The sequence below is a fragment of the Populus nigra genome, chromosome 15 (genome assembly GCF_951802175.1).
Source record: "Populus nigra chromosome 15, ddPopNigr1.1, whole genome shotgun sequence".
In the NCBI taxonomy this organism is placed as follows: Eukaryota; Viridiplantae; Streptophyta; class Magnoliopsida; order Malpighiales; family Salicaceae; genus Populus; species Populus nigra.
The window spans coordinates 3,021,886-3,035,750 of NC_084866.1; the positions used below are offsets into that span (position 1 = coordinate 3,021,886).

General features: G+C 32.3%; 1 protein-coding gene across 2 annotated transcripts; it reads left to right on the forward strand.

Moving 5' to 3' along the window:
* Nucleotides 1-2,752: 2,752 nt before the first annotated feature.
* On the forward strand, nt 2,753-8,570 carry LOC133674493 (TOM1-like protein 9). Of its 2 annotated transcripts, XM_062095619.1 has the most exons (10): nt 2,753-3,082; nt 3,469-3,547; nt 4,108-4,206; nt 4,301-4,414; nt 4,614-4,774; nt 4,945-5,026; nt 5,454-5,539; nt 6,237-6,437; nt 7,055-7,542; nt 7,707-8,570. In XM_062095619.1, the coding sequence occupies exons 1-10, from the start codon at nt 2,982-2,984 to the stop codon at nt 8,315-8,317; spliced, it is 2,022 nt and encodes a 673-aa protein (XP_061951603.1). In that variant the 5' UTR covers nt 2,753-2,981; the 3' UTR covers nt 8,318-8,570. The 2 variants fall into 2 exon arrangements, with proteins under 2 accessions (XP_061951603.1, XP_061951604.1); XM_062095620.1 differs by lacking the exon at nt 2,753-3,082 and having other exon boundaries at nt 4,068-4,206.
* The last annotated feature ends 5,295 nt before the right edge of the window (nt 8,571-13,865 follow it).

A 13,865-nucleotide genomic window follows, 5' to 3' on the forward strand; every position in this document is an offset into this window, starting at 1 on the left:
TCAATAAACTCCAAAAACCTTGTCATATCTCTAGCAACTAGCATTTTTCCATCTTTGATCATAGAAACGAATCACCCTCCAAGCAAAACCCACAAATCATAACCTCATAAAGAAGAATATTTCATTAAAATTTTAAAGAGACTCACTAATGATTGATATACTTAAGAAATACTTCGAAATACGATAAAGATTGTTTTTTAAAGTATTTTTTCATTTAAAAATATATTAAAATGATATTTTTTTATTTTTAAAAACTTATTTTTGACACCAATATATAAAAATAACTTGAAAATATTAAAAAGATTATTTTTAAGCTCTATTTAAACCGTAGTATCAAATAAAAACTTAATGGAGTCGAGTTAGAGGAGAAGTCCATGATTTCATGAGAACCAACCTCAAAATCAAAACGGATTTTTATGGCTATTTCGTTTGTTAAGACAAGGAGAGGAGATGGGGCTAGTGAGGAACAAGGGATTATCACCTTATTCGTGCAGCCTAGGTAAAATAATTAAGTTAATCTTATTTATCAATTATTCAACACCTTGAACTATAAAGTAATTTATTTAAAATAATAGTTATTTTCCAATTTGTTTTATGTTTATATACTGAAATCTTTTACTAAATTGTAGTATTTTAATAAAAAACCCGAAACTATTTGTAGTATAGTTGCGGTTGTTTTTTAAAGTGTTTTTATGTAAAAATAATATTGATTTATTTTTTAAAAATTATTTTTGAGATTATTGTATTAAAATGATCTAAATTATATATAAAAAATTAATTTTTAATAAAATATAATTTCTAAAATTTTTTAAAATATAAGTATAACCGTTTCCAAAAACTCATGCATACTTGAAAAATGATTAAAATTAAAAAAAAGGTTGAAGCTCGTAAAAAATCAATGAGAAAATTAATCACTATTATTGAAAAAAGATTTGATTAATATAATCCAGCCAAAATCGAACACATTGGTAACCACGCTTTGGTCTGCACATCAAATCAAATCATTCATTCTTTTTTAACCTTTTAAATCTTATCCCTTTTCTCTATATACTCATTTTTTTCACTAATTTCCTTTACCGTTTCCCAATTTTACATTTCCTCGTGATTTCGATTGTGTTCTTTATTTATTATTTATTATTATTATTATTGTCTTCAATGGTGTTCAATGGAATATTAATACACTAAAACATCTCGTGATCATGTTTTTTTAAAAATATATGTTTAAAATTTTTAAATTATTTTAATGTGGTAATGTTAAAAATAAAATTTAAAAAATTATTATTATTATTATTTTAATATATTTATAAATAAAAATACTTTACTACAATATTAATCATTAGAAAATACTCATAATATGTTGTCATTCAACAGCATGTAACTCTCATCAACGTGCAACAGGTGGGTTAATTCAATGCTCCTTTCACAATGGCCCAAAACCCCGTAGAAATCACCGCATAAACGATAAAAAAAAAACCGTTAGATTGTGAATGGTCGGCCGATCAACGCGGCATCTAAAGAATAAGCGTATTATAGCCCTTGTATATTTTAAGAATATTCCATTTCAGTCTCTATTATATGATAATTATTTATTTAACCATCTAATTTACAATATGTTTTAATTTAACCTTTGACTGCTATATAGTTATCATTCAATTTACTGAAAAACCCACATAGAAATGTAATACACATTGAGATATTAAAAAAAATATACAAGAAACTAAATAACTTAAAACGCCTCAAAAATCTAAAAATAAAAAAATAAAAATTATCAAGTAGACTCAAATGGATTCTTGTCTTTATAGTTAAAACAAAATCACCGTCTCTATTTTCTATTATATCTGATGCACCATTACTAAACAAAGTTTTGTTTATATCTTCGATTCTGTCTTTTTTTTTTATTTGTTTCTCTTATATTTTAGAATAATAATTAGATGTTTTATAAATTATACCTTACTAGATGAGAGAGTTTTATGGACATGCTTTGAATAATAATATTTTTTTATTTATATATTATACTAAATCATTTAATCATTATATTATATCACATGATTTTGTTATAAATAATTTTAGTTAATGAGTAGTAGAAATTCAATATAATTGTAAAATAGTGAAATTAAAAAAATCTAAATGATGCACAATAGTCTAAAATCTAACATAATACACCCCGTGTATGTGTATCAAACACACAACACAAAATTCCAAATAAAAAAATTATTTTATCACTAAATTACACATACTAATGTGATTAAACCTACTTATTATTATTATTATTATTTTCAAATTCAAAGATTTTGAAAAAAATTATCACATATATTATATATTATTATTATTGTTGTTGTTGTTGTTGTTTGTTTTCAAATTCAAAGATTTTGAAAAAAATTATGACAGATATGAAAAATGGAAAGAAAAAATGCAAGAAAAATAAGAAAAAATGGAAAATATTTTGTTTAACATTATATGGAATGGACATAAATTGCATTAAATTTCTCTTGAGTACCATAATAATTGGATTAATAATAGGAAGTTTAAAAAAAGGACCCGAATCGGAATATTATAAGATCTTGCAGGGTCATAATGTAGTTTACCTCCACTAAATTATGTCACCGCTTCCCACGCGTGTCATCATCTTAATGGCCAGCCATTTTTAAAACCCACCTCCCCAAATAATTCAATTGAAAAACTGGAAAAATACAAAACAAAAATAAGGAAAATTTAAAAAAGAAAACAATTATACAAAAATAAATAAAATAAAACAAACTATTTTATTTGTTTTTTCTGTTAGAGAGAAACTTTCAAGAGAGAAACCTTTCGATTAAGAAATGATCTAGAGAGTTAGAGGGAAGGGGGGAAACACCAAACAGAGAGAGAGTGCGTTAGGTTATTTACCGGAATTTAGGCGCCGGAATTGAGTAGCGATCTCGTCAGGAAAGTGGTGTCCGGTGGAAGGAATTTTGATAAAAAAAAAAACAGAAAAAGCAGAGATGGTGAATGCTATGGTGGAAAGAGCCACGAGCGATATGCTGATCGGGCCTGATTGGGCTATGAATATCGAGATCTGTGATATATGCAATCGCGACCCTTCGTATGCGCCGCACTTGATTCTTCTCTCTTTATTTCTCTTTTGAGTTTTTTTTTTTGTAATTAATTGCTTTTTTTCCTAGTTTGTTTCTGCTTTGGATAATTTATTTTCTCCGTTCGATAATTTGCTACGACTCAAGTGAATTTGATCGAACAGTCAATTCTGATTAATTGACGAGAAAGTTTATATATTTTGAAATGTGTGATAATTTTTTAAGGTTTGTTAATGTCTCTTGTTTTATATTCATTTTTAATAAATTAAAAAATCCTGCTTCTTCTCAATCTAAATGTAGGTTTTATGGATTTAGCTAGGTTTTGGCTATGCTAAACACTAAGAACTTGTTAAGATTGCTTAAGTTTGGAAGTTTTTGGTTTGGTTTGGATTATCAGGCAAGCGAAGGATGTTGTCAAGGGAATAAAGAAGAAACTTGGTAGTAGGAATTCAAAAGTTCAGCTACTTTCCCTAACAGTAAGCTTCGCGACGCCTTGATATCAGTTATACTTTATTCGGTTTTTGTGATACAAGTGCAATATAGTTTTTAGCATGCTGGTTTCATCAGGGTTCTGCTTACCATTTTTTATTTTCTAAAAGGGTAACTGCATTAATGCTAGGTTTTATCGGGAGAGGGTTGTGTGTTTTAGAATATGAGCAAGTGCAGTGGCAATCCAATGTACAAATTTGTCAATTTCTTAAGTAGGGTATTATGGCGTGTTTGATTGAGGTAGAAAGGTGAGATCTGATTGTATTGGGCGAATTCAGGTTTGGTCTGAGATTCATTTTGTTTTTTTGACTTGGTATGATATTGGAAAATGAAGTCAAACTAGCTTGTATACTGTAATTCTCTTTTTGAGAGTGGTGGTTTGGTCAAGTATAGAAGCTAGTAAATTTATCTTGGCTGCTATTAATTTAGTATAAATTGTACGCCCCGGTTTTATCATAGAGTAACTCTGTCACTTTTCTTGTCATTTCTTAACATCTCTGTTTCCAGAGGACTAAGTTTGTTTCAATTTTGGTCTGGGCGCCTCTAGCTGTTAGAAACAATCATAAAGAACTGTGGGGACATTGTACATATGCATGTGGCAGAGAAAGATCTTCTTCATGAGATGGTCAGAATAGCTAAGAAAAAGGTGAGACTGTTTTGGACAATTTGGTTGCTAACCCATCTTGTAATTTTATCCCTTTGTAAAAATTGTTCATAGTTTTTGATATGCTTAATTGTAGCCTGACCTTCATGTCAAAGAGAAGATATTGGTTCTGGTCGATACTTGGCAAGAAGCTTTTGGTGGTGCAAGGGCAAGATATCCGCAATATTATGCTGCATACCAAGAGTTGTTGGTGCGTCTCCTTTGATGTTCCTTTCAGCCATATTGATTCTAGTTTGCATAGCTGAACAATTTGTTGTTCATTTCATTATGAATCATTAAACAAGCATGGCTTTTCCATTTCATTGCCAATATTCTGTTGCACAAGCACTCCCAATTATCATAATGTGGCCTGTTTGGTTTGCGTCTCTAAGTGAATTACTCTATATCAGCGTGCTGGGGCAGTATTCCCTCCCAGGTCTGAGAGTTCTGCACCTCTATTTACACCTCCACAAACACAGCCTTTGTCATCGTATCCTCAAAATCTGCGCAATATTGAGTATCCACAAGGAGCAGCTGAATCTCCAGCAGAGTCAGAGTTCCCAACCTTGAGGTATGTTCTAAATATCCAACTTTTGTTAGGATATTTAGAAAATGAACTAGTCGTTCATTCTGCTTAGTCATGGTGGTTGCATTACATTTATTTTATCCCTTGTGGTGTGGTTGTATTCAGGGATTATTTAAGATGCGTGTTTTGTTTTAATTTGAAGTTCTTTTCGCTAGCTTGACAGAAATTCAAAATGCTCGGGGTATAATGGATGTTCTATCAGAGATGCTAAATGCATTAGATCCAAGGAACAAAGAGGTACATTTCCAATCCCTGGGTAGTTAAAAACTTGTGGCGGGCTAGCTTAAAGTCAACAAATTTTCAATTTGATTTTGGTGCAGATATTTGTTCTTAAATGTATAAATTGCAATCAAGTGCTTTAACTTCTCACACTCACATGTAAACTAGTTCTATGAGAATCAAGATCTTAAGCTCATCTTCAATTCTTAAACTGGTACATTTCCAATCCCTGGGTAGTTAAAAACTTATTGCGGGCTAGCTTAAAGTCAACAAATTTTCATTTTGATTTTGGTGCAGATATTAGTTCTTAAATGTATAAATTGCATGTTATCAAGCGCATAAACTTCTTATACTCAGATGTAAACTAGTTCGATTTGAATCAAGATTCTTAAGCTCGTCTTCAATTCAATTCTGAAACTGGTACTTTTTTCTTCTCAATTTGCAGGGGATTAGGCAGGAGGTTATTGTTGACCTAGTGGATCAATGTCGTACATACAAGCAAAGAGTGGTACATCTTGTTAATTCAACCACGTAAGTTCCATTCCTCCTTTTTCTTATTTTGTTTCCTTCTATAATGTTTGGCAGTTCGTCCTAGTTTTGAAAATGCTCTTGTCATGGATTTCCATAGCAATTGGGGTCAATTAGGACAAGGTAACAGCGAAATCCTTCTTAAGATTAAATAATAAATAGTCCCAGTAACAGTGAAGTCGAAAATAGTACAAATCCTAAATAATATTTCCAAAACCGTGTAAATTTCTAAATTAATAGAATTATAAATCAACAGCCAACAAATCTTTGTTTACTTTATCAGGGTGAGGAGGGCATTAGAGTCAGGTTTGTTTTAGTGTTTGACAGGATTCTGATGTCCTGGAGTTGCAAATCTATTTTTTGAATCTAAGGAGGACATGATAACTTCTAAACTTAATGGCATGATGTGATGTTTTGTTGTGAGATAATGACTGAACTGATGCTGAGCGGGTTTGCATAGGTCTCACTGCATTAGGTAAATCTTCATGAGTGGGGCAAGATGCCTGTCAGTGGTTGTGCCTGTTATTGCCAAATCAACATTGGAGTGACTATCTAGTTCACCAGATTAGTCATTTGCATAACAAATAGAATGAGATGAGGTGGTTCTGAATATTGGGTTTTTGAACCCGCTATCTCTATCAAATGCAAGGTGGAATTCTGTTGACATATTTCGCATGGTAATTTGAACTGTCTTTTTCAGGGATGAATCACTACTGTGTCAAGGATTAGCATTGAATGATGACTTGCAGCGAGTACTTGCCAGGCACGAATCCATTTCTTCAGGAACTCCTGTTCCAGTCCAGGATGAAAAACTGAAAGCTGAATCTAGTGGAGCACTTGTAGATATTGGTGCTCCTCTAGTTGATACTGGAGATAATAAGGGCAAGCAGCCTGATGGGGGGTAAGCAAATTTATTCGAACTGTTCCATATCTATAGAAATTGACCAGATCAGCAGTATGAATTATACATGAATTGATGGCCTTAATTAAAGTGTTTTGATGGCCTAAGCTCTCATCCAATCATGCTGGTTGTTTGTTGATGGTGTGTTGTCATCTTATTGCCAAAGTTTTTGTTATTTTTATTTTCTTTGTGTTGGAAGTGCATTGTCTGTTATGCTAGGCTTTTAGGATTATGTGTTTGTGGTTGTGAGGTTGAGCTTCCCTGGGACAGGTTATGAGTCTGGTTAGATGTATTGTGCTTTACTTGCCTGCTAAAATTAACCAATGATTTTGGGGATATGGAATTCATAAATCGAAGAATTACTTATGGAGTAACACATTTGATAATCATTTGACAGCCTTAAGATTAGTTTGTGAAACATAAGGTTCCAACCAACACCCCCCAAGAAAAAGAATCAGTGTTGGCATGAAATTCTGAACTGGTCAAGTCAAAATGGTGTATGAAAATTGTTTAATATTTTTTGAATTTATAACTCAAAGTTGAAGCTGAAAGTTTAGACTTGTAAAATTCTATTTTGAGATTTATATTATTTGAGCCGTGAGTGAATTTTTCTGCAGATCAACCTCAAATTCTAGTGCAGGGGCTCAAACACTAAACCAGTTGTTGCTCCCTGCACCTCCTGCAACTAATGCTCCAACTACTCCGGCAGCAGCCAATACCAAAGTGGACCTGTTGAGTGGTGATGATTATAACTCACCAAAGGCCGAGACTCTGGCTCTTGTTCCTGTTGGAGAAGCACAGGCAACCACACCTCTGTCACAGCAGAATGCACTTGTTCTTTTTGACATGTTTTCTGATGGTAACAATGCTCCAAATGCAGTCAATATGCAGGCTACCAATCTTGCTGGACCAACCAATTCTTTGACTCCACAATTCCAACAGCAACAGAATTTTCAAACACCAGATGCTGGTGTTTACAGGAATGGAAATGCCCCTAATATGGGATCACCACGATATGAGCAGTCAGTATACATGCAAGCCTCTGGTCCTGCATGGAATGGACATCTTCCCCAGCAGCAACAGCAGCCGGCCTCACCTGTTTATGGTACGCACGCCTCTATTTTCAAATTAATTTTTGTTCATGTGAAATAAAAATCCTTATTCTTGGCTTTTAAGACTCTTAGTTTTGCTTCGTTTTAGTGAATAAGGTTTACTCTATACTACTATTGCATTAAAATTCATGAAGCTTTGACCTTGGGATGTTTAAAGGTGCTCAAAATGGTGGATCACTGCCTCCACCTCCTTGGGAAGCTCAGCCAGCAGACGCAAGCCCAGTGACAGGCGCTCAATACCCTCAATCAATGCAAGTTACTCAGATGGCTGTCACGCATTCACAACCACTGCCTAGTGGTATGCACCCTCAAGGGCCTCAACCAGGGGGTAATGAACAGGTGGGTATGTACATGCAGCCAATCACAACCGGCCATTTGCCTGCAGTTAATAATCAGAGTGCACCAAGCAATCAGTTTTTAGGCATGAATCCTCATGCAATGCAGGGAGGGCAGTACATGGGTATGTATCCACAACCAATGCAAGCTGGGCCGATGGCCTCTATGTATCCTCAACAAATGTACGGCAACCAAATGGCTGGATATGGGTATGGTTTGCAGCAAGGGACGCAGTACCTTGAACAGCGAATGAATGGAGTATCTGTTAGAGATGACTATGGCCTGAGAAACTCATCTTACCAGGTCTCAACAACTCCTTATGTGCCGTCTGGTAAGCCTTCCAAGCCAGAGGATAAGCTATTTGGAGACCTAGTAGATATTTCAAAATTCAAGCCAGGAAAATCCACTCCTGGGAGAGCTGGTGGCTTGTGATAACATGATTGGTTGCATTTTTATTTTAAATATTTTTCTTCATGAAGTTGCTTCTTCTTTTCCATTTCCCCCCCTTAATTTCAATATATATGTTCAATTGGTCTCTTTCGGGTCCCTTATTTGGGTTTTGTTTGGAAATCATGTACATTCTTTGTGTAGAGGCAAAAAAAAAAAAAAACTGATGCTCTCAATCAGGTTGAATCTATGAGTTTGGATTTTTTTCAACAGTTTTAAATTGGACATCTTCTTGGAAGACATCTCTCAATCCCCCCCCCCCCCCCCTACCCTTTTATCTTTATAGTTAATGAGTGATTGAAAATGCAAACCGAGGAGGTGGTTTATTGAATTCAAGAGTTTAGGGCTCGTGTGAATATTTATTACCCTTCGGCATCCAGACTGACAAGGTTGATTCTTCAGTCACCTCACGGACTGCTGTGTACTGTTTGTTCTCTTGATTATCCCGAGGGTGGAACAAGGGATGGTGTTTTTCTGACTTCTTTCCTCTCAACGCAGGAACATATTTGCCTGCTTTCTTGACAATTGCAAACAGTGAGTACGGACTGGTTAAGAGACTATGAGACTGTCACATTATTTGCATCTTGTAACTTGTCCTGGCAATTATCACAATGATATAATTGATGGTTGAGATAGTTGTAATGATTGATTTTTAAAGTAATATTAAAATAATTTTTTTTTTATTTTAAAAAATTTATTAAAAACTTCAGTTGAAATGTTTCAAAAACACCCTCTAGCTGAAACCTTGCAATAAGCAACGGAGAATGAAAAACAGTTCTAGAGTTCAACGCATTTTGTAGCTAATTTTAAGGAGGTTCCCCATTTTATTTGTTGGGCTTTGGTATTCTATATAGCAACATTTTAAAGATATGATTGTAAGATTTAGGATTTCGCCTTAGATTTTAGCTCCATTCTGGATAGAGTGCAATAGGGATTTTTTAATTTAGAATTGAAAGATTTCAAAAAGGAAGGACTATCTCTTATTGTATAACTTGGACCGTCTAATAAAATAAAACAGGGATTTATATTTGAGATTTAAGAGTTAAAGCACTATCTCTATTGAACCACCTAATAAATAAAATTAAAAAAATTAAAAAATAAAAAAAAACTATGTAATGTCTACCAATTTTAGTAGAGGACTAGCTCATTGGCCCGCACTATGCCGCAGGTCATAGGAAGAATATTTTTTAGCACAAAAAAATGTATAGAAATTAGTAACATGTCTTTTAAAATAGAAATAAATTTTGACCATGAATTGAATAATATTTCGATCAAATACTGAGATGGAAAAATATTTGATCCACTTAGGCTGACTTACGAACCTTATGAGGATAATTTTGAAAAGACAAATTGAAAAGCTCAATTCTGAATGAACTAAATGTTGAAGAAAAACATAGTGAACTTGAGTCAATCAAGCAAACTCGCAAAGAAAATTATACACGTCATCAAATTCAATATATTTTTTATCTCAAAAATTATTTTTCATTTAATTATAAAATAATAAAGCGCATGATATTTTTTTGTACGAAATAATATGTTTATCAAAGTAAAAAAAACCGTGATAGGCACGTGGGGTTGAGATAGCAAAGGTAGATCATTGACAACAAATGATGAAATTGTATTCTTTTAGGTTCAAGTTATATAAATAAAAAATAAATTATCGATAACAAATGATGAAATTGTATTTTTAAAAAAAATTTAGGGATATAAAAAGCATTAAACAAAAAAGAAAAGCAAATAACACCCCAGATGTCATGAATTAACCCATTAAACCTGCTATCTTGATAATTGACTCAATTGGGTTCAATGGTTTGTTTTATCTAGTCCTTTTGAACCAATAGGGAAAAAAAAAAGAGCCCAGATACATGGGTCTTACAACCTAGCCCACACACTTGGGCCTGTTTTTTTTTTAAGAGGTGTATGACTTGTTGTTCGCTCTTAAAAAAAAACAGCAAACGACGTGTTGTCTGCTTTTTACAAATTCCAACAATAAAGGTCATTGAAAAATTAAGGGTTTAGGTTTTTTTAATTTAAAAAATATTTTTCAACAAATATTTTACCCAAAACACTCAGAAAACACCTCAAACATCTTGATAAATCTATACATGGCCACAAAAAAATGCAAAAAATAACTCAAAAAACCAAAAGCAACCCGAAGCCAAAATGATTCTTGTGGTGAAATTTACCTCATTGGGTAAGGAAAAGGAACAAAAATACCTAGGTCAAACTCCCCTCATGAAATGGAACCCATTGAAACCAAAATCAATTATTTTAGTGATTTGGAACATCGTCAAGGATAAATTTCTCTCTTTACACCGGAATCTAACAAGCTTCTCTCTCTCTCTCTCCTCTCATAATAAAAAGGACTGAAAAATTAGGGAATGAAGTTTGATACTAAAATTGAATTTCAAAAAACTAAAGGGATTGGTTATCTAAAAAAATAAGTGTAAAAACTCGACTGAAACCTATTCTGAATGAGAAAAAAGGTCTTTAAAAAGCTATTTCGTGAGCTCTTACTTTGAAGATGAGGAAAAGGTCTTTGAAAAAGTTCTTTAAAGTATGGGGATCTTGAGCTTTATAGAGAGGATTGATGCTCTCTATGAAAAGCTCTTAGATCATTAAAAAATTAAATTTATCCCATCATTTGATAAGTTTTCTCTTCATAAGGATTGAGGTAGTATGTGTGAAGGCAAATTTGTTTTCCTGTCGATATAAAACTTGATAATCCCACTTGGCTATCTAGGGGATTGGAAATGGCTTATAAAACTGACAAGCTTTAAAATAAACTTATTAGTCTTAATATATTTTTTCAAAAAGAGTTTTATGGAAACTAGCATTTGGATTGGGAAGGCTCCATATTTCTAGCACCAACTTACTAACTTTAAAACCATTCTAGAACAGACTTGAGATTTTTGAGATAACTGAGACTTGATGAACCAACATTGTTATCATATGTTGGGGATTCTTTTTACACATTGAAATAGTCAAAGTAATTGTAAGTTTTTAGGGAAAATTGGAAGTTAACAAGAAATTTAAATGTGTGGAGATTAGGGCCCCATTAATCAAAAGTAATAATTTCTTTAATTATGAACTTAGAATAAGCCCAGCCTTTTTTCTCCTTTTTTTCTTCTAGGAATTGTTGGAAAAAGATTGGTCTTGTGTCTAATAGTAGCTATTGGTAATAAATAGCTCTATTTTTTTTCATGTGATGCGAGAAAGTGCTCTGATAAGAGCAATGCAACCACTTTTTTAGAGTTGAAGAAGAAACCAAAATTTTTTAAATCCTATAAATGCTAAAAATATTTTGTGGAATGAAAGGGTTAGATTTTCCTTGTCATTAACAGAAGGAAGGGCTAGCTTATGAGCTTTTTTGGACAATTTAGAGTCTTCTTCTTTATTAGAAGAGACTGTAAGTGTTTCTTTAATATGCCAAGGATTGAGAGATCTTTTAAATTCTAGAGACCTCTGATTCGCCTTTAGTTTGTGATCTTTGTGTGAATTCTTTAGTTAGAAAATCAAGAAGACAATTATTTTCTCCATTGATATTTCTATATTAAAATAAAATATAGAGAGAATTCCTAACTATCTAAGAAATATTTATTTAGAGGCAATATTTTTTACATCCTTTATTAGGATTTTTCTAGAAGAATTCAAATAAATTCTCAAAAAGAATTTTTTGTTAATAAGATCACTTTCAAATATAGGGATATATAAAACTATTAATAGAGTTTCTTTTTGAATTGTGGAATAATTTTGTTGGGCTTGGTTTCAAAGTCCAAAGATGAATCTCACTATGTTTCAAATTTAAAGATGCACAAAACTATTGATAGAGTTTCTTTGTGTTTTAGAAGGGTGTGGATAGAATGATGAACAAGCTAGATGAAAAGGGAAAAATATATATGGTTACCCTCTATTGTGGTGGTGATGTCAGTTTCATCAAATTGTGTAATAAGGACTAATATATGAAATAAATAATTTTCTAGAATTATTTTCGGGAAAAGGTTTTTAACCATGAAAAAAGACAACAAGATATAAATTCTATTTTTACAAATGTCATCATTAAAGAGTTTATACTGAATTATTAGGGTTTGCTAATTTAGTATATATTTATTACAAACTTATTGTAAATTCTAAAAAAAAAGCACAAAAGTTTTCTAAACACAATGCTAAAAAACATTTTTCATCCTTTTTATAAATAAAATGCAAGAACAACTCATAAACGCGAAGAACACCCAAGATAAACCCAACAACGTGGATACTAAATCAGATCAGATACAATAAAAAAAGACATAGACATGCTAGAAATCATGCAAAGATCCCTAATCTAAGATTCATTCACTTCAACTATCAAATAATCAACACAATTTTGTCAAAATAAGTTTCGGTTCAAAATAGAAATCGTAAGGTCAAAACCTCTCATAAACTTGTTATTGATGCAAATAAACTCTAGATTATGTACTAGACAAGTTACTCAAATGATTTAGTGCAAAACATTAAACTAAGACTGATTCAAATCATGGAGTTAAGGCAATATTCTTCCCAAGAACACTGCCTTAGAACCTAGAAAAATGCTTAGATATACCCAACATTGTCAAACCCCGGAAATAACCTTCTAGGCCTCTAAACACACTGCTTTTGGTCCTCACAAACCACATTACCAATACTAAGTATTGTTGAATCTAAAGAACTAACAAATAACATCAAATCATCAATAACATGTATGAAGTTTCAAAGTTCAAAACTACCAAAGCTAAACAATAAACATATTCATGCTATTTGGATTCAAAATTTGATATTTTTAACATCTATATGCCAAAACATACTTGAATGAACCATAAATTTGCATTAAAAAACATCAAATTGATCAACATGCTTCCAAAATTTTTCACCTACAAATAAAAGCAACTTACTATTTTATTACAAAACATATTCAAACACCAATTAAAATATCTCAAATACATCATCAATATGTTATTGAGCTAAAAACACAAAATCAAACAAGCATCAAAACCAAAAATCATGCCTTCAGTGCAAGCCCCATCAACATATTATCGACCAAAACTTAAACAAACTATTATAACAAAAGTTTAAGCAATCTAAAACATGCTTAAAACAAGAACAAAAACAAAATAAACTTTGTTGAAAAACATCAGATTATTCCAACACCAAAATCAAACCAAAAAAATACCGGATAAGCTCAAACAACATCAAAAGAGGTTTAAATTTTAAGAAAACATAAATAGGCAAGCCACATGAGCTCCACCCTTGAATTTTTACATGGTTATACCTTCTTTAAGCTTGTTGGCTATTGACTGCTGTTTTTCTTCTCTTTTTTTTCCTTTTTCCCCTTTCACCATCTTTTCTTTCCAAAACTTGTTAGACTCATTATGTTAAGCTTTTGAACCTTCACACCAGTATCTTTTCACAGTGTGTTTCTTTATGTTTTTCCTCTCAATTTGTTTTCATTTCTAGGGGGTATTTATAGAATTTTGCTAGGGTTCTTGATGAATTTAAACATAAATTGATCAAAACT

Bases quoted from the DNA above. Each gene is read 5' to 3' on its own strand.
- LOC133674493 (XM_062095619.1), top strand. From the start codon at position 2,982: ATGGTGAATGCTATGGTGGAAAGAGCCACGAGCGATATGCTGATCGGG. The intron at 3,083-3,468 runs GTATGCGCCGCA...TTGGATTATCAG, and splicing joins ATATGCAATCGCGACCCTTC to GCAAGCGAAGGATGTTGTCA. The intron at 4,415-4,613 runs GTGCGTCTCCTT...ACTCTATATCAG, and splicing joins CTGCATACCAAGAGTTGTTG to CGTGCTGGGGCAGTATTCCC.